At 38.4% G+C, this 21,035-nt stretch overlaps 1 protein-coding gene across 2 annotated transcripts in view; it reads left to right on the top strand.

The window, feature by feature from the left end:
- The window catches only part of syt7b (synaptotagmin VIIb), a 134,250-nt gene extending 116,939 nt beyond the window's left edge, over positions 1-17,311 (top strand). For both annotated transcript variants that reach the window (XM_056259136.1, XM_056259137.1), the window contains 7 exons: positions 8,924-9,041; positions 10,936-11,203; positions 12,208-12,377; positions 14,714-14,828; positions 15,183-15,382; positions 16,846-16,968; positions 17,106-17,311. In XM_056259136.1, the coding sequence (XP_056115111.1) occupies positions 8,924-9,041; positions 10,936-11,203; positions 12,208-12,377; positions 14,714-14,828; positions 15,183-15,382; positions 16,846-16,950 (976 nt within the window). In that variant the 3' untranslated portion in view covers positions 16,951-16,968; positions 17,106-17,311. The remainder of the gene's footprint in view (positions 1-8,923; positions 9,042-10,935; positions 11,204-12,207; positions 12,378-14,713; positions 14,829-15,182; positions 15,383-16,845; positions 16,969-17,105) is intronic.
- The last annotated feature ends 3,724 nt before the right edge of the window (positions 17,312-21,035 follow it).

A 21,035-nucleotide genomic window follows, 5' to 3' on the forward strand; every position in this document is an offset into this window, starting at 1 on the left:
GCTGTGTGGCCGAATTGCCAGTAATGATGATGATAATTGCAGACTGATTTACTCCCTTGAATTAATGATTGGTGGGTACTTGGAAGCATTACTTCAAAGTAAATGTCAGGAAAACAACATTTGATGAGTGGCCAAATGTCCCTGGGATGGAACAACTTTCACGGTCTGGTTTCGGTATGTTTTTGGAACAGTCTTTAAAAGGTGCAGACAGGCTCTGAAATTAACTTTGTCATACCAGCCAATGGCAGAATTGAGTTTTTTTTTACTTTTCTTTTTTGCTATGATAGTGAGATTCTGCTGTTCTTCTTGGACATTTGTGCTGTCTTGGAATGATTGTTTGAATGCATTTGCTTACTGGATCATTGGACTGAAAACTTTTAAGTTTACCGGCTTAAAATGTTCAGATTGCAAAGAAACGAAATCGGGTTAAAGGGTTAGAATAGAAGTCGACTCCGATAGCCTCGTTGTTAGCGTGCCGATATATAGCGCAACTGGACTTGAGTTCGATTCCCAGCTCGAGGTCCTTTGCCGATCCTGTTCCCATCTCTCTCTACCCGCATGCTTTCCTGTCAAAATCTCTACTGTCCTATCCAATAAAGGCACAAAAAGGCCAAAAACATAACTTTAAAAAATAAAGATTAGAAATGTCCTCCTAGGGTTACAGCCAGGTGCTTGCGTCGTTGTAGATGCTCAGTTTGATAAAATCCCGACTCTCAAGATCATCTATCTGCGTGATGTAAATTACGTTAATGACGTAATTTTGCGTGCTTCATTAATTTGTTTGCATTATTTACACTAAATTATTTTAACACATTAAGGACTGAGGCAATACATGAGAGCAGTTGTGTTTTAGACCAAACATATGGTGACTGAGTGTGACCTGAACTCGCGCATCAGTGAATGGTGAGATACTTAGCTAAATAAAATGATCCTGTCAGAAGAATTGCGCGATAACTTTATTATTTATTTTTCCATCTGTATCATCTCCGTGAGGTTTTACCCAAGCGCAGTAAGGTGAATTTAGCGTTTACAGGCGTTTTCCAAAAGTTTCTCATCCACACTGAAACGTCGGAAAAACGCTAGTGTGGACGGAGAGCGTTTTTAAACGACAATGCCGTTTTCAAATGTATCCGGATTAATGTAAATGTAACCCTAGTAACCCTTCAGAACTTGATTAGCTGGTTTAGGTGTGTTTGATTAGTGTTGGAGCTCCAGGACCAACTTTCGCCACCCCTGATATACGCACTTGCCTTAAAGAGACTTTTTGTCTAGAAGTTTTTGCAAACGCCGCCAGAGCAATCTAACATCAGAACAATGTTATCTCAAAGCTCCTGTATCTGTCAGACACTAAAAGCTTAAACCGAGTTAATCGCAGCCATGAGTTGATATTGACTACGTTTACATGCAGCCAAATTTCGGGTTATGGTCGGGTTAAGGTCACTATTCGGGTTTCTGAAACATTAGGGATAACCCGTTTACATGCGTGAGCAGAGAGAGTTACTCCTGTATACATGGAATTGCAATATCCCGATGTAAACGCGACGCGCGGTTAGCGTCTGGACGTACGGACAACGTTAAGACGCAATATGCGTCATTTCCGATTCTTCTTCCTGTATCCAAAGACAACAACAACAGCAGCACGCGGATAATGAATAGTTCGGGGCAGATAGCGATCGCCTTTGTTTGCGCTTTGGTGCTGGTAACGTTACTGACCTCGCTCCAAAAGTATGCTGTGCTGCGTCTCGCCATGTTTACTTCCGGTATTCTGCACGCGGGTTTTTGTATGCGCCGAGAAGTTTCTCTACTCAAAAGACCAAGATTCCTTGCGAATAGAACATGCGCAGAACACACATCACTATGGGGATATGCCGATGCGCGTTTACATGACCAAAAATTCGGGTTAGAAAAGGGGTACCCCAGGTATAATATCCCGGTTTTTAAAATCCGGGATATGAGCATATTCGGGTTTTTGCCGGTGTTTACATGGCCGTTCGCGACCGGGTTATTGCTAATATCCCGGTTTTGAACGGGTTATTGGCTGCATGTAAACGTAGTCAGTGTTTTGTTGTTGTTTTGTAGAGAGATTTAGTGCTCAGATTTCGATGGAAATGATGCTAGGCGTGTCGCGTGTGCATGCGTTTTTATTTTTGTGATTCAGGCCTCAATTAAAGCCTGGAATTGAGATGAAAGGGCTATAGTTCAACAAAACCATTTACTCTGCTTCATTTTGTTTCAAATCTATATCATTCTTTAGTGGAAAATGTTTTCCAGTTGTTTTTTTACAGGGCTTATATACATTTTAATTTGTAAAATTAGTACCTGGGGTTGATGATCAATATTTTCTTGAAGGTTTAGTGCCTTCTCCACCGACCATTTGTTGAATTATAGAAAACATACAATTAAAAATATTTACAATCTTTAAGAGTTTCAGACTATTTTGTGTCTCTATCATTCTTTCAGTGTTAAGCATTTAAAAAATGGCACTGTCATAATGTCGGGCTTGTTCTGTGTGTTTTTGTGCACAACACAGGTTATAAATAATCACCCAGCTGGCCATCTCCTGTCACCCAGAGAGGCTTACGTCAATCTAGACTCAGACTGTATTTTGTACCTGATGTAATTGTCATGGTACAATATATTCACATTCCTGTAGGTCACTTATAAGAAACCACCCGCCAAGAAAATGAATATGAATGCAAATGCAATCGTTTTGTTTAGCTTTTAGTCTAATGTTGACCTTAGCATCACAATAGATCCCTGAAACAGTCTCTCGAAGGTTATAACAACCTAAGCAGAGTGCGCTAGTTAAAATCTGATGCTTATACAATCTCCATCCAACCCTGCGGGAGACATTAATGCAGTGAAGGCTGTGATGACCTCCTGATCTTCCACCAATGGAAGGAGTTTAGATATGAAAACCTTAAGTAATAAAGGCTGCATCTCTTCCAAGTTGCCCTACAGATACTCGTTCATGCTTATGTAAAAATCCACAGGAAACCTTGGATATTGCATAATTAATATAGTGGAAGGACACTTATAGGGACTTGGGACGTGTTCAGTACACTGATGTGCAGCTAAATATATGTCTTGGAAAGTCTGAAAGGAACATTGTAATATGTAAGAACTTTCATGTATTAATCGCTTTTTGTATTGCAAATGTGTGAACAGCTTGTAAAGAAACGTAAAAAATGATGACTGATTTTTATGTGAAGGACTCCCGGTTTTACCAGGGAAATCCAAAGGATGTGACATTTACGCACGCTCCTGAGAACATCTCTTCTCTACAATGACATATGAAATGAATGCTTATACAATGTTCAGGATAATGCCGAATGAGCCATTCTGTACTGTAATATCATAATTTATCATGCAAAGAAAAGTGATTAATTCAAACTATAGTCTCACTGTTAGGTGTCTGGTTGCAGCAACAAGCAAACAGGATCTCTATGCAGCAGTCTTTATTAATCATAAACTTTAAACTTTCAGAAATGCGCGGGAGATTAGGAAACACAGGACAGAACAACCAGGTCAACATCAACGACGACACACAACTAGACAGCACAAGACTCAGACTTAAATACACAGGTGATAGGGAGGAAATAATTAGAATGATTAACAAGATAATGAAAGACACACAGCTGAACCAAATTAACTAATGAAGACTGTGGTCATGGAAACAAGGAGTGGCGGGAAACTGAACAAAATGAACACAGAAGGAAGTCCAAAAACAAACAGACATGTAACACTCACATAGCCAGATCTAGGGTACGTTTACATGAAAACGATATGCTTAAAACAAAAAAGTTTTTCCTTTGAGTTTTCCGCGTACAGACGACATCATTGTCAAAACAATCCCTATACTCACGGATCCGCGAAAACGACTAAAAAACCTGTATTCTGCTGTCAGGCCACATCACAATGATCAAATGGCAAGTCAAGTCACCTTTATAGCGCTTTTTACAATACAGATTGTTTCAAAGCAGCTTTACAGTGATAACAGGAAAATAATGTTGTAATAATATTGTTAAATATAAAATTAAATGTCCCCAACTAAGCAAGCCAAAAGCCAATGGCGAAAAAGGCAACAGTGGCAAGGAACCAAAACTCCATCAGGTGACAGAATGGAGAAAAAAACCTTGGGGGAACCCAGGCTCAGTCGGGGGGCCAGTTCTCCTCTGGCCAACGAACGAACAGTGTATGATTATGATTCAGGCAGCATTATTGGTCAGAAGTCAGATTGAACATTCACAATATTTATCCAGTTCCATCTGGTTGGAGGTCGGAGTCATCACGCCGGTATGGAGACGAGTTTGTTGAGGTGTCCATGAAGCCTTCACAGGGCTGATGAGGCTGGCACTTTAGGGATGCGTTGTGGTCTAGGCGCAAGTCCACCATCTGATCTGGATACGGCCTGGGTCCGGCTGATTACAGTTAACCTCGGAATAAACATAAGGACTAAAATTAGCGTATATGCCATTCTTTTTATGATGTAGCGAATACATCACGTGTTATAGGAAGTGTTCCCGGTTCCGGCTGACCTAATTTATGCAGCCTAATAATCATTTAACTGATTTGAATTCAGGGAATGCTTTCTTTTCTGCCGCTTTCTCACCGCTGTCATTTTTTTGTTGGGTTTTATTTTGTTATTGAGAGGAAAGCGCGCAGCACATAACGTCGCTCTAAGCCGTGTGGACGGCGGTGGGATGTTCGCTGTATTTCCAACTTTTTACTTCTAAGCAAAGAACGAAAAAGAATTTTGCGATGAGTATATTGGGGCCTTGAATCACGTTCAGTCTCTTGTACATTGAGTGTGAGCGTGAGCAATAAGTTGCTGGCTGCAGTTCACTTAATCACCACCGGTGTCACTAATAACAAGGGTTTCTGAATTCTACATATCGTTAGCCTCATAGCATAATTGCCTTAGACATATTTCAAATAAACATGACTTAGGCAATTATGCTATGAGGCTAATGCACACTCTTGGTAATATCATTTATATTTGTATGTTATTCGAAAGAATTTTGTAATCTTTCATCAAAGTAGTAGCTATTGAGGCAATGTTTTAGGCCAGGGGCCCATCTAACAAATATTTGTTTGTTTAATTGTTTTTTTCTATTGTGATGTATATCTGAGTGAAACTGCTTCCAAAACGAGAAAAATGTAGGGTGGATTTTGTGTGAAAAACATTTTTCATAATTCATTTGTGATAAAATCAAGTTATATTTTTGATTATCCTAATTCATTCAGGTTGCAAACTCTTAAAGGGACAGCTCAGTCAAAAATGAAAAGTCTGTCAGCATTTAAATCATCATTCAAAGTGTTTTTCTCCATGCATTAAAAGTCAGTGGGGACCAAAACAACATTAGATTTTATTAACTTCCATTGTTTGGAGGAAAATATAGGTTTGGAAAAACATCAGGAAGAGTAAATGAGAAAAATGTCTCTTTTTTTTCTGTGTGAATTGAAATGGAAAATTTCAGTGAACTCTTTAATATTGACTTGCAGATAAAGTTAACTACATGTAGGACGGATTAATCTGAGACTTTTGAACAATTTTCTGTCATGTCACTCTAAACATAAGGAGATGGTTTCACAAGCAGCTTTTATGGTTACTTTTAACCCCTCGGACGCTGACCGTGCCGTACCAGAAGACGAAGAGGAAATTACTCTTGCAGGATTTCTCTTACGGAGACAAATTCAGACAGGGTGTTAAAGAAATGATGACTGTCGCTGTCTTCTGTGTATGTGTTTATGGGTGAGTGGATCATCACTCTTCAGACGGTGTGTCTGTCTTCCCCTCCATGAGTCTGCCTGTCACTCTCAAGCCAGAGATGAGCCATATCTCCCAGCATTCCACACACCAAGTGCTCTTGCCATCTCTCCAGCCGTTGCCGTGCCAACAGCACTTGTTTCTTCTCCCTTTCTTTCCCCGGGGACAAAAAGTCAAAGGCGGCTATTCGTCTCCCCCCTCTGGCAGCCATATAACTACAAACTCATCATAGGTCTATTAGTGCTGGACTCTTTCAGTCCCACTGTGACTTGAAATAACCGGAGGGGCGCCATTACTGTTAGCACACATTTGCTCACCGATTTTTCTATATAGTGTGTCAGTAGGGTTGAAAATCAAGAACCGGTTGAAAGCTGGTTTCAGTTAAAAAAATAAATGGTTCTTGAATGTGTACACTTATCATTTTAAAGAAACATGAAAAACGTATTCTCGCATTCTTTTGGGAATGAATTGCTTGCTTGAGTCTCATATGATTAATGAAGCATGATCGTACTGAATCGAAGGTCATTATTTTATGATCACATCCAGCTAAAAAAATGTAACTACAACCATTAGTGTATTGTGTTTTTTAAGGCTCGTGACACTCACTGTAATTCAGGGTAATTTCGGACTGGTTTGTTATGACACTATCTAGTTACACATTCAGAACAGAGTTTTGTTTGTATAGATAGATCGTCTTCATCCTCAGCCAATCCGTGACAATTACATATAAGCACTCACTAGGTTTTGGAACAAAGCCCCAATGTTTGTCAAAGCAATTCACTCTAGGTTTTGTTTAGTAGTTAGGGCCAATTGCTTCCTCAAAAGCACCAAAAAGATCATTAATTAAGTCATCATGGACCCGGTAAGTTCATTGAAAATCATTAAGAAATGATTAGGTCCTAAGTGAAATTGGATTATGTAATAGAATCATTAAATTCATTACAATTCCCATCCTTAAAGAGTCCGGATAGGTTTGTTTATTGATCTATTAAAGGTGCAGTATGTAGATTTTAGCGACATCTAGCGGTTCGGTTGCAAGTTCCACTAAGGGCTCAGCCCACTGCTCACCCCTCCCTTTCGAAGAAGCTACGGTGGCTCAAACGGGACAAACATATTCACATTTGTGTGTAACATTGTCACTGATTCTGTACCACAGTCCATTATAAACCACATCATGGATAAAGTTTACAAAGCCATAGTCAGGTGAGGATCAAGGGTCTTAATATATAATATAATAAGAGTAATCAGCTGATTCTCTCACAAACGTAACCAGCACATTTCTCCCCACATAGCAAACCCATAATACAGCGAGGGAGAAGAACCACGTGAAACTATGCAACTACATGGTTTTTCCAACAGGGTAGTAAAAGTTTAGCTGGCTAATATGAGCTGTTACTGTGGCTGAGCTGGTTAAAGCGTAAAGCCTTGTTTAAACCTGACGCGTCCGCATGAGCCCAAAGGTGCGCACGGCAAAAATGACGTGATTGTAACAGCGCGCGCGCCTCCGCATCCCCTAGACACCATTTACTACACACAAATGAATAAATAATAATGAATAAAAATATTGTTTTTTTTCTCTGGTTTTGAAAACTCTTCGCGATCGACTTAAAATGCTTCCAAGATCGACTTGTCGACCGCGATCGACAGGTTGGTGACTCCTGTAACGTTACTGTTTTACGGTCAATAGTACTAATCAGCTGATTGTCAAAGCCATAACACAGTGAGGGAGAAGAACTAAGTTACTTGAAACAATCCAATTACATATTTTACACCACTGACAAGGGAAAAGTCACTACTCACGGTGTCTATGGCTAGCTTCTAGCTTTCTGCGGCTTCTCTTACAAGGTATGAACGAAGCGCGCTCTGTAGCGCTGTTTGTTCGCTGTCGGCTACGGTAGAAACATGACGTCACAATATGTCGACCTTCATAGAAGGGGGTGCCCGCGGTTATGTAGATATAAATGTCTCATTCTAAGGTAATAAAAACATAACGGTTCATTGAGTAAGGTCTTTATACACCACTGAACACATAGTTATGGATCTTATATTGCATTTCTGTCAATAGATCCTCAGAAATATTACACATTGCACCTTTAATCTGTCCATGTGTCTGTTCAGTCTATACTTTGACCTACATACTTTCAGTTGTGTTACATTCTGCTATACCAATTTTTTTTCCTTTATTTTGTTTATGGCCTTTTTGCCATTGATGGGCAAATAGAAAAAAGACAGTAAATGATGCAAACCAGATAAGCACCACGGCTCAACTCACCGCCATGGCCTCTGAAATCTCTCCGATTTTCAGACTCCATCCACTGCTGTTTTCTCTTCAAAATTCATATGTTAGACTCTTTTGCTATGATTATAATCTTGTTTGTGCTTTGGCTTTCTTTTGATCTGAAAATTCTGTAATAGGAAAAACATGTTTTATCTCGCTGTTTTCCCATCCTTTATTCTCCTCGCTGTTCTGAACTGAGTAAATACTGAGTGTAATGCTTTATAGTAGATCTACTTGCCTCACAGCACCTTCTTTGTTGTGTCTTTTCCTCATGCACTTAATCTCAGTTATAGCATTGTTGGCTTCACTTTTTTATGTTCTTTGTCTTGCCTTTATTATTGATTCCAAATCTCCACAGAACTGTAATGTTCTTGTTTTACAAATATGGATTTATTGCAATTACAAATTGTATTACATTTTTTAGCTTCCCAGTGAGGACAAATGTCTGACAGTATACCTCATCACTCAGGCTCTGTTCCAAAACCTAGTGAGCTGCCTTGCTGTCTACTATAGGCAGCATCCATAACTGAAATGAAACCTCATCAGTGAGTGATTTGGGACACTAGATATGCAGAGAGATTGCTGTTAGCTTTTTGCTAAGCTAATGGCACAGTTCTCTAAGCATATTCTTTTTTCATTTGATTAATCTTTTTAGAAATGCTTTTTGTATTTATTGAATTATGTTCAATATATTTGTCATTTCATCCACCATTAAACAGCTTAATAGTCCTTGAGCAAGATGTTTAATAAGAACTCATCCAAAAAAATCTTCTGTACGATAATGCAATATTAGTGATACAAGTTTAGGGTCATATTTGTTTTAAAGAAAATTAATACATTCAAAGTGACACTTTTCTCTTGTGGTTCTTCCTCAGATCTAATAAACCCGGCAGCAGCCCCAAAGGTCAGACCCCAGATGAGAGCAACCGCCGGACAGACGCGAACTCTTCCGTCTCAGACCTGGCCAACTCCGTCACGAGTGATCTGGTGATGGTAATGTGAACCTGTGGCTGTGGACTGTTTTCTTATTGTTTTGCCTCTCTAAAGTTGCACTAGTTTTGGTGGGAATCCTTTAAACACAGGGATGCATTGTGTGTAATTGGTGCGCTCCGTTACTGCAGTCAGTCACACAGACAGATGTGTCAAAGGCAACTTACCTCTAAAAAGCCGGTAATTAGAACTGGTACAATGTTCTGAAGGAACCACGGATGACGGCCTTCACAGGGTCTGTGTGTCATTACGTGGGTGGTAAGGCGTTTTTAAAGAGAAGTGATGAGGGCTAATGATGGTGCTTCCTCTTTAAGAGGGCGCTTCTCGCAGCTTTGAGTCCCACTGGGGGGGATCCAGGCATTGGGGCATGGCGTGTCAAATTAAGCCCAACTTTCAGCCAAGGTCCTGACACGGATGGGAGTTCATTAATTCGATATGCCGCTGCTTGTCAGACCACTTTAAGTGATGGATTACTAAGGTGTTTGTAAAGACCACCAGCCGGTCGCCAACTTTTCGCCCTTCACCACATATTAATGTTAGAATATCACCACCCGTTAAAAAATCCCGCCGTCATTTTTGTCTCAATGTTTTGTTAATCATGTTTAGGCGGCAGGGTAGTCCGTTACATAAGTTAGCCTGATTCAAACCAATAGCTACTAAATAACTAACTTAAGTATTGTGAAGCACGACTCACATTTTGATTGAGAAGGTTTTCATGCTGTTAATCTAATTCTGTGATACTCTCATAAGCAAACAAATACATAACACAAATATTGAATTTACAATTAGAAATACCTTTATACAGTTGTGGTCAGAATGAATGGCACCCCTGGTAAATATGATAAAAAATTGCCTTTAAAAATTAAATCTGCATTGTTTATACTTTTGATCTTTCATTTAAAAAAAATTGCAAAAATCTAACCATTCATTGAAGTAAAAGAATTGAAAGTGCGGGGGAAATCACATTATGATATGAATTTTTTTTTTTTCTCCAAAACACGTTTGTCATAATTATTGGCACCCTTAGAATTTTTTAGGTAAAATATCTCTGAAGTATATTCCCATTAATATTTACCTTTTTTTTTAGCACAGCAGGAGGACTAGGAACATGAAATTGTCTAGCCATGACTTCTTGTTTCACAGGAGTTTAAATATGAGGAAACACAAAGGCCAAATTCCCTTAATCATCCATCACAATGAGTAAAACCAAAGAATATAGTTCTGATGTGCATCAAAAGATTGTTGAGCATCACAAAATAGAAAGTGTGTGTCACTTTCACACGGATCTGCCACAATGACTAAAAACGCTGTTTTATGCATGCCAGGCTAGTAGTTGGCGATGTCACTTTATAAAGTAATATGTGCGCCTGATGTCACCGTTTTCACAAATTCACGTTTTTGTAGTGTAAAAAACTTGCACTTTGAAACCTGTTTTCAAAAGTTTGTGTTTTCAGGCCCCCAAAACAGTTGTCATGTAAATGAACAGCCAAAATGCATAAAAAGTTTTGTTTTTAGTTGAAAATGCCGTCATGTAAACGGCCCCTTAATCTTATTTTACTATTATTTATATACTATTTATCAATATTTTGAATTAGCTTTTATTTTCATATTTTCAGTTTAGTTTTTTTAATATATTTTCATGTTAGTAATTTTGTTGTTATGTGCATTTGTTTTATTAGTTTTTGTTTTTTAATATATTTCTTTTTAGTTTTAGTGTTTTCTGGACTTGCAAGGAAACATTTTTAACCGTTCTATATTTAAGTTTTCTTTAACTTTGCTTCTAGATACAGTTATGGTGCATGACACACATCGCAATGTGGTTTTGGTAATAATGATTTAACGTAAAGCGATTTAAAGCGGCCGTTTAATGACAATTTTGTCCACTTTGGTTTGTAAGTTGTCCCCAGGATCTGAGGAAGAGGAACACGAAGGACCCGTGTGCGAGAAGTTGGGACGCATCCAGTTCAGCGTGGGATACAGTTTTCAGGACTCCACACTAACAGTAAAAATCCTGAAGGGCCAGGATCTACCTGCGAAAGACTTTTCTGGAACTTCAGACCCATTTGTCAAACTCTACCTTCTGCCAGACAAGAAGCACAAACTTGAGACCAAGGTCAAAAGAAAGAACCTCAACCCTCATTGGAACGAGACATTCCTATTTGAAGGTCAGTTTGTTTTTACATCTCACTACATTATTATGTATTTTGAATTCCTTGTCTTTATGTAATTTAAAGGTGGTTTTCCTCGTGTAGCCAGACTTTTGACTCGGCATAAAAACTAAATTCACATCACAGCTAAATGTTGCCCAAGTCTGTTTATATATATATATATATATATATATATATATATATATATATATATATTGTGAAAAGCCTAAAAATCTGGAGTTTTCGATTAAAATTCAACCCATACTGTTCAAAAGATGTTTTCATGTTTTTGAAAATGTTTTGAACAGTCTCTTATGCTCACCAAGGCTGCATTTATTTAATCAAAAATAAATTTTAATCAGTAAAAACCGTAAAATTGTGAAATATTATTACAATTGGCTGGTTAGCATTGGCTTGTTAGACCCTGCTGTAACAACACCACCATAACAGCTATTCATAATTAGCAAGTATTTTTTATTATATTATATGTATTGCAAGCAAACATACACTACCATTCTAAAGTTTGGGGTGATTTTTAAAAAGTTTTTGAAAGAAGTCTCTTATGCTCACCGAGACAGCATTTATTTGATCAAAAATACTGTAATATTGTGAAATATTATTACAATTTAAAATAACTGTTTTCAATTTTAATATATTTTAAAATGGAATTTATTTCTGTGAAGAAATAAATCATTACTCCAGTCTTCAGTCACATGATCCTTCAGTAATCATTCTCTGATTTGCTGCTCAAGAAAAAAATATGATCATTTTCACGTCTTCCATCGGGTTTGCAACAATTACCTCAAACGGATGTGTTAAACCAAATTAAATAAATAATAGTTTATGTATTAGTTCTTCCTCGCAATTGTTTCCCAGCGCAAACAAAAGGCTGTCCAGTGTTGTATGCAGTATGCATCAGATGGTCAATGAACACCCTGGAGCCGGTCCACAGTATTTTTGGACCCCATAGTGAGCTGTAAATAATTTTGGCTAAAATTATCCCCCTCTCATTTCTCTCACAGGGTTCCCATTTGAGAAGGTGGTGCAACGCACATTGTACCTGCAAGTGCTAGATTATGACCGTTTTAGCAGAAATGACCCTATAGGAGAGGTGTCCATCCCCCTGAACAAGATGGATCTGGCCCACATGCAGACCCTCTGGAAGGAGCTGAAACCCTGCAGCGATGGAAGTGTGAGTAGATCAGTGTGTTTCTGTACTCAGTTACCTTCCTAGCATTATGAAATTTGAAGAGCTTTTGCAGAGTTCTGCACGGGCAGGAGGAAGGAGCCAAAGGCACCAATGCAGGAACAACAGATGCCAATATTAGTCAAAGAAAAGCAGAGATGAAGTGACGGAATGGGGTCGGCTAGGGATAGGGACAGGGACAATACAACATTAATTGTGCAGTGGGTTGATTATGATGTGCAGAGCTTGTCATGCCTCAAGTAATGACACGCTGGGTGCTGTCAAACGTTTTAGCCCTTTTACACAAGAACAAAGGGGGCACAAATGTGTCGTTTGCACAGTCTTTGAAGTTCTCCTGAAAGAGTTTTCTGGCATGGGGCGTCCAAAAGATCACCCACAGATTCATTGATTCTGGTGTGAAAAGTCCATCGCCTGTGATGTAGTTAGTGTTTGAAGCTGCAGGGTTCCCACTAAAACTTCATAGTTCATTGAAATGGTCCTGCCGTGTGACAAATCCGTTGTTATGAGTACAAATATTTCATGAAGTCACTCGATTGGTATGAGGTGAATAGAACTGCATGTGTGATCAATATAGAAGTTGGAATTAGATGAATTGCCTTAGTAATAGGCAATATATGGTTCAGATTGATTAATCAGCTGATATATGATGATATCACAGTGCACATTTTCATTTTCGTGTGTCTGATTTGCATTCATGAACTTGTACAGTATATGTGTATACGGTTTATTCCACTGAATGGGTGTTAAATACAACTTTTTAAAAAATCTTTTTTTTTAAACTGAATCTAATAATACATATATTTAAAGGGTTAGTTCGGCCAAAAATGAAAATTATGTCATTAATGACTCTCATAACATGACCCTCATGTTGTTCCAACCCCGTAAGACCTCCGTTCATCTTTGGAACACAGTTTAAGATATTTTGGATTTAGTCCGAGAGCTTCCTGTCCCTCCATTGAAAATGTATACAGGCTATACTGTCCTTGTCCAGAAAGGAAATAAAGACATCATCAAAGTAGTCCCTGTGACATCAGTGGGTTAGTTGGAATGTTTTGGAGCATCGAATATACATTTTGGTCCAAAAATAACAAAAACTACGACTTTATTCAGCATTGTATTCTCTTCCGGTTCTGTTGTCGAGCCGCGTTCAGTGACGCTGCTGACGTAAGACGTTGATGACGTGTAATCTGGTGCGAAAGAGCTTCATTTACAGTCTGAGGGAGATGCACGCTGTAAACAAAACAATCTTCGCAAACATGTCTAAGGATTTCGACACAGAGGAAGACTTGCATTTTTTTGCCCAGCCATATTTATTTGAACCCGAATACACGGACGCACCGGATTACACGTCAGCAGCGTCTTACGTCACCAGCGTTACTGCGGACTCGTGAACGCGGCTTGACAACAGAACCGGAAGAGAATACAATGTCGTTAAGTCGTAGTTTTTGTTATTTTTGGTCCAAAATGTATTTTCGATGCTTCAAAACATTCTAACTAACCCACTGGTGTCACATGGACTACTTCGATGATGTCTTTATTTCCTTTCTGGACAAGGACAGTATACCGTACATATATTTACAATGGAGGGACAGAAAACTCTCTGACTAAATCTAAAATATCTTAAACTGTGTTCCGAAGATCGACGGAGGTCTTACGGGCTTGGAACGACATGAGGGTGAGTCATTAATGACAATTTTCATTTTTGGGTGAACTAACCCTTTAACTATTCAAAATATGTGTTGGTCCATCTCAGGTAACTTTTATTTAATTTTTTACAAGGTTTTTAAGTGGAAGATGGATGCATTTTTCTCAGTCCTGTTACCAAAACTCATCTGACTGTCATGTATTTAATGTTTAATAATATACAGTATAATTATATATATATATATATATATATAACAAAATAATTATATATATATATATATATAATATATTTTATTATTATATTTTATTATTTTATTATTATCATATATGTATTATTTATTCTAACAGGTAGACACAAAAAGAGATGGTAACAGAAATTATAAATCTGAGACACGCAATACATTGTGTGAAATAGATATATGATATATGAAACAGATGTAATGAGTGGAATAACAACCAGAACACAAATTAAATATCCTATGAAATATACATTATTATGTATAATTAAATATATTTAATATGGTATTGAAAAAATACATTTAAAAATTACAAAAATAAAAAGAGGTTTGGGTTTGCCTGGTTATTTCACATAAAAAAATTGGGACCTCATATGAACCATCCGCTTGCGTGACCAATGAACCAGTCCGGGACTGACCTTACTGTGTTCATTTCTTCAGGGGAGTCGAGGAGACCTCCTTTTGTCTCTGTGTTACAATCCCACTGCCAACACCATCACTGTGAGCATCGTCAAGGCACGCAATCTCAAAGCCATGGACATCGGGGGAACATCCGGTATGAACATACACCCATAAAACCTCATAGATGAATCATAAATATAACCTTGTTGCTCAGCTGCTAGAATATGAAACTAGCACACCATCATGTGTTAAATTCTCACAGGACACACTGTATATGTGTTTACCTTGAATGCACTGGAAGTTATTTTGCAAAGCCTCTGCTAAGTGAATAAATGCAAATATAATATAGTTATATTCTGCATGTGGGATTCCTGTGGAAATTAAGTGTCCTTGTCAAGATGCCGTATCCACAATAATTATCGCGAATTAAATTTAGAATTCATCACAGGAATTCTGATTCCCTTGATGCAACTCACTGTGGACTGTTGCCTGTTCGTGTGCATTTCAGACCCCTACGTCAAAGTGTGGCTGATGAACAAGGATAAACGAGTGGAGAAGAAGAAGACGGTGGTGATGAAGAGGTGTTTGAACCCAGTATTTAATGAGTCCTTCCCCTTCGATGTCCCCGCTCACGTCCTCAGAGAGACAACCATCGTCATCACAGTCATGGATAAGGACAGACTGAGCCGCAATGATGTCATAGGCAAGGTGCGATGTCACGGGGACATTCACACACATACACACTGGGGCTGGGGGATAAAACTAAATTCTAAATGTATATTTATATACACTCACCTAAAGGATTATTAGGAACACCTGTTCAATTTTTCATTAATGCAATTATCTAATCAACCAATCACATGGCAGTTGCTTCAATGCATTTAGGGGTGTGGTCCTGGTCAAGACAATCTCCTGAACTCCAAACTGAATGTCAGAATGGGAAAGAAAGGTGATTTAAGCAATTTTGAGCGTGGCATGGTTGTTGGTGCCAGACAGGCCGGTCTGAGTATTTCACAATCTGCTCAGTTACTGGGATTTTCACGCACAACCATTTCTAGGGTTTACAAAGAATGGTGTGAAAAGGGAAAAACATCCAGTATGCGGCAGTCCTGTGGGCTAAAATGCCTTGTTGATGCTAGAGGTCAGAGGAGAATGGGCCGACTGATTCAAGCTGATAGAAGAGCAACTTTGACTGAAATAAACACTCGTTACAACCGAGGTATGCAACAAAGCATTTGTGAAGCCACAACACGCACAACCTTGAGGCGGATGGGCTACAACAGCAGAAGACCCCACCGGGTACCACTCATCTCCACTACAAATAGGAAAAAGAGGCTACAATTTGCAAGAGCTCACCAAAATTGGACAGTTGAAGACTGGAAAAATGTTGCCTGGTCTGATGAGTCTCGATTTCTGTTGAAACATTCAGATGGTAGAGTCAGAATTTGGCGTACACAGAATGAGAACATGGATCCATCATGCCTTTTTACCACTGTGCATGCTGGTGGTGGTGGTGTAATGGTGTGGGGGATGTTTTCTTGGCACACTTTAGGCCCCTCAGTGCCAATTGGGCATCGTTTAAATGCCACGGCCTACCTGAGCATTGTTTCTGACCATGTCCATCCCTTTATGGCCACCATGTACCCATCCTCTGATGGCTACTTCCAGCAGGATAATGCACCATGTCACAAAGCTCGAATCATTTCAAATTGGTTTCTTGAACATGACAATGAGTTCACTGTACTAAAATGGCCCCCACAGTCACCAGATCTCAACCCAATAGAGCATCTTTGGGATGTGGTGGAACGGGAGCTTCGTGCCCTGGATGTGCATCCCACAAATCTCCATCACCTGCAAGATGCTATCCTATCAATATGGGCCAACATTTCTAAAGAATGCTTTCAGCACCTTTTTGAATCAATGCCACGTAGAATTAAGGCAGTTCTTAAGGCGAAAGGGGGTCAAACACAGTATTAGTATGGTGTTCCTAATAATCCTTTAGGTGGGTGTATATACACATATATTTATATGTAGTGTTGCAGTTTTTTTGTTTGTAACTTTTTTGGTGTTGGTAAATTTAATGGAAAACACAATACTTATTATTTTTTCCTGTTCTTGTTTCTTCCACCTTATTCTTCTCTCCTTCTCTTTTTTTCATGGCATATTTCTAGATCTATCTCTCATGGAAGAGTGGCCCAGCAGAGGTAAAACATTGGAAAGACATGATGAGTCGTCCGCGCACTGCTGTTGCCCAATGGCACGCTCTCAAAGCTTGAAGGACCCGCCCACCAAAAGTAAACAACACCTTCAAAACCCTGTTGATATGCACAAGTTTAAACACGGGTACCAAAAGCCATCCAACTATCTTTCTCTCTCTTTCTCTCTTTCTCTCTCTGTCTCTCTTTCTCCCTTCTCAATTTTTTTCCTGCAGTTTGTTTATGGAGATTCTTTCTTTATTCACTGCTTTTATTTTTTCCCACCAAAAAGAGGCTAAGCACTGCCAAGAAGACTGGGAGAGAAAGTCTTGCATAACTGAGGTAAACAGACTCGTTTTCCTTGAGAAAAAGTTTGACAACTCGACTGTTCTCTGAACAGCTGGACCGCGGAACAGGGTGACTTCTATCAACTTCAATCGCTGAACTTCTATCAACTTCAATCGCTGAACTTGAAACGGCTGAAAACAATCTCCCGAACAGACCCCTATATTGCCATTTTTGTGTCTCGCCTCCCTCGTGCCGTCCCTCTGAGCGTACGGAAAGATCCGGAAGGATCGCAACCACAGTGCAATACCTAGTTGAAGGAGGGATGAACTTGTTATGTGTTGGACTTCGCCACCTCTTGATGTTTTTTCTCGGAACAGTGTAGAAATTCGTTGGAACTCTTTGTCGTCTGTATGTACTGTGGGTGCTGTTATGTGACAGAAAAAAAAGAGGTCTTGTTAAAAAAAATGGGAAAACATTCAAATTTAAGCTCACTTTATTAACTGGATCAGTTCAAGTGCATAGAGGAAATATGTTTAAATAATTTTAGGACATTCCAATAAGTGTATAAAACAAAAAACGAGAATTGTTAGTGGGTCTACGCAAGTACTTGAATGCTTGTTGTTTCTAGCCATGTAAGCTTGATTTCATGCATTGTTGCGTCAGAGTACAATTAAGTCCCGTTTCCACCTGGTATTAAGATGCATCCACTTGTGTTTGGATTTTGTCAAGACCCTCCCCTCTTATTTTGTCACATTCTACATCACTTTCGAGGAGCGCCAAGTACTGTGCACGAATACGATTGAATTAATGAATTATGCTGCTTACGAGTGAGCTGAAATAGCCTGGTAATACCAAACTCTGCTACTTCGCTTTGCTTCGTAGACAGAGTCTGGCATGGCATAATTTAAAGGTTTTTTCTTTCTCGCGGGGGGGGGGGGGGTTACCCGTAAGCCAATCACTATGGCAAGCCGTTTTAACTTTTATTCATTTCCAGGATATGAATACTTGATATCAACAATTCAATTTTCACTAGTTAAAATTATAATTATTGATATCAGGAATAATATTTCTACTAGTAACAATGGCAATTTTTGATATCAGGAATTACATTTTCACTAGTAACAATGTTAATTCTTGACATCAACATTTACATTTTCAATAGTTAAACTGATAATTCTTGATATCAACAATTGAATTGCAACAAGTAAAAACTATAATTCTTGATATCTGTAATTGTATTTTCACTAGTGAAATGTCACTATAGGCTGCCATTCAAAATCAATTCTTGATATCAAGAATTTATTTCTTACTAGTTGAAATTCCAATTTCACATATCAGAAATACAATTCTTACTAGTAAAAACCTTCATTTTTGATATCAAGAATTAAATTGTCACTAGTTGAAATGTCTATTCTTGATATCAACAATTGAATTGCTACTAGTAACAATGTTCATTTTTGATATCAATAATTCAATTTTCACTAGTGACAATGTTAATTTATGATATCATGAATGTGATTGTTACTAGTAAGAAAGCCATTTTAGATATCTGAAATAATATTGATATCAATAATACATTTTCAGATATCAAGAATAAACATTTTTACTAGTAGCAATTCAATTGTTGATATCAGGAATTCGCATTTTTACTAGTAACAATGTAATTCTTGATATCAGGAATATAATTCTTGATATCAACAATTGAATTCTTGATATCAACAATTGAATTCTTGATAACAACAATTGAATTCTTGATATCAAAAATGTAATTCTTGATATCAAAAATGTAATTCTTGATATCAAAAATGTAATTCTTGATATCAACAATTGATTTTGAATGGCAGCCTATGGTGACATTTCACTAGTGAAAATACAATTGTTGATATCAAGAATTCAATTGTTGATATCAAGAATTCAATTGTTCATATCAAGAATTCAATTGTTGTTATCAAGAATTCAATTGTTGATATCAAGAATTCAATTTTTGATATCAAGAATTATATTCCTGATATCAAGAATTACATTGTTGATATCAAGAATTCAATTGTTGATATCAAAAATGTAATTGTTGATATCAATAATTATAATTTTAACTAGTGAAAATTGAATTGTTGATGTCAAGGATTCATATCCTGAAAATGAATAAAAGTTAAAACGGCTTGCCATAAATCACATAACGTTTGGTTATGATGTGTTATTCGCCAGCTCAGCCGCATCGAACTTCCACTGTAAACACATGTATGATGCGAAAACGAAACCATCGAGCGAAATACCGGAGTGAACATGGCTGACCGAGTTTTGCTGCCTCCTTAACCTGATCCTCCACGAGTGCAATCAAGGGGGACACAATCACAACTATCGCCTTGCCGGCCTTTGGCCTCCCCAGTTTCTCGCTGACGATTGGTAAAATTTGATAAATTAAACTTTTACCAGGGATTTCAATTGTTTTGGTACAACATAGTGAAGTTTGAATTGATTGTTTTGGTGGGCTTTCTCAAAACATGTCCAGTAATGCTGACGCTTTTGTGGCTGTCTTAACGTATTTGACCACATGACCGACTGCACTACAAAAGCAACCTGGTTGAATGGGTCAAACATAGACAAGCTCGAAACGTTTTAGACCCCATTTATACCTGTATTTAGCGTTTTCTAATTGTGATCAGATTGACAAAAATGCATTTTAACATCAGGTGTAAACGGGGACTTAGTAACACAATGCAAGAACGTGTTGAATTCTCAGTGTTACCACTAGAGGCACTATGTGCGGTTTATTACCGCAGACATGTGAAGGGAGCTCTTATCACGCCCCTGAGGTTTGTTACCACTACAGAACCCAGCATAAGGGTGTGTTCACACCGAACCTGAAGACACAAAACTTATATGACGTATATTTTCCGACACCTGTACTGAAGTGTAATAGGCAACGTAGCTTCTATGACGAGAAGAACCTGGTATTCTTGAGCGTTCTTTCCTTTTTAGGGTCGCATCTTGTGACATCACGACCTGTTTTGGGTTAGTTTAGGTTAGGGTTTGGTCTGTGTTGTGCTCATATTTCCACCACAGTTCATTTGGAAGTGCACAGAGACCCACATTTTCCTCGGTCCGCTTGTTTGGTGCACACCAAGATTCGGATGGCAGCGTTTACACTTATTCAAATGAACCGCACTAACAGAGCAATCGCACCAGAGTTCATTTCAATGGAACCAAAGCTGCCAAATGTGAACACATCCTAAGTATGTACATCAGGATGGCACGCTTGCAATCCGCTGGCCAAAGCATTTGTGTACTTGCGTAGACTAGAGTACGTTGCTAAATTTCTTCCAAAGCAAAATGAGATAGGCAAGAGAGGAGTGTGCGTTTGAAGCGTGTGTGTCGACATATACGCCTTTGTTGTAGAAACAGAACCACAGAAATCCTTTTATCTAAACTAGCATTCCTCATGTAACGTACACATCTTGCAGAGGATTGCATCAACCAATTAACCAGTATGCAATGACACTGCCTATGTGAGTTCAATGCTGCCAAAACGCTGTTCATTTCTTTTCATTTCCAAAAGGGCTGAAGAAGTTCCCTCCAAAATAAGACGTGCAATTTAGAACTTAACTAAAGAAAAAGAGCGGAAGCAGAAAATATAATGTAAGTCATGTGATTGTTTGTGCGTCTTTGACTTGGTGTGTGTGTGTTTGTATGCGTTTGTTGCTGTCTGTATTTGTGTATGTGTTGATGGTTGGATCACAACGATCATACGATTGATTCCTTACAGTACTTATGCTGCCTTCAAGTCTTAATGCAAAGTTTGAGACATCATAATTACAGCAGGTTTTGGCTGGAATAAAATAGACACAAATTGATTCAAATTTTTGCAACAGCATAAAGTC

This window comes from Rhinichthys klamathensis, unplaced genomic scaffold (assembly GCF_029890125.1).
Source record: "Rhinichthys klamathensis goyatoka isolate OS25496 unplaced genomic scaffold, OSU_Roscu_1.1 h1tg000165l_1, whole genome shotgun sequence".
Lineage (NCBI taxonomy): Eukaryota > Metazoa > Chordata > Actinopteri > Cypriniformes > Leuciscidae > Rhinichthys > Rhinichthys klamathensis.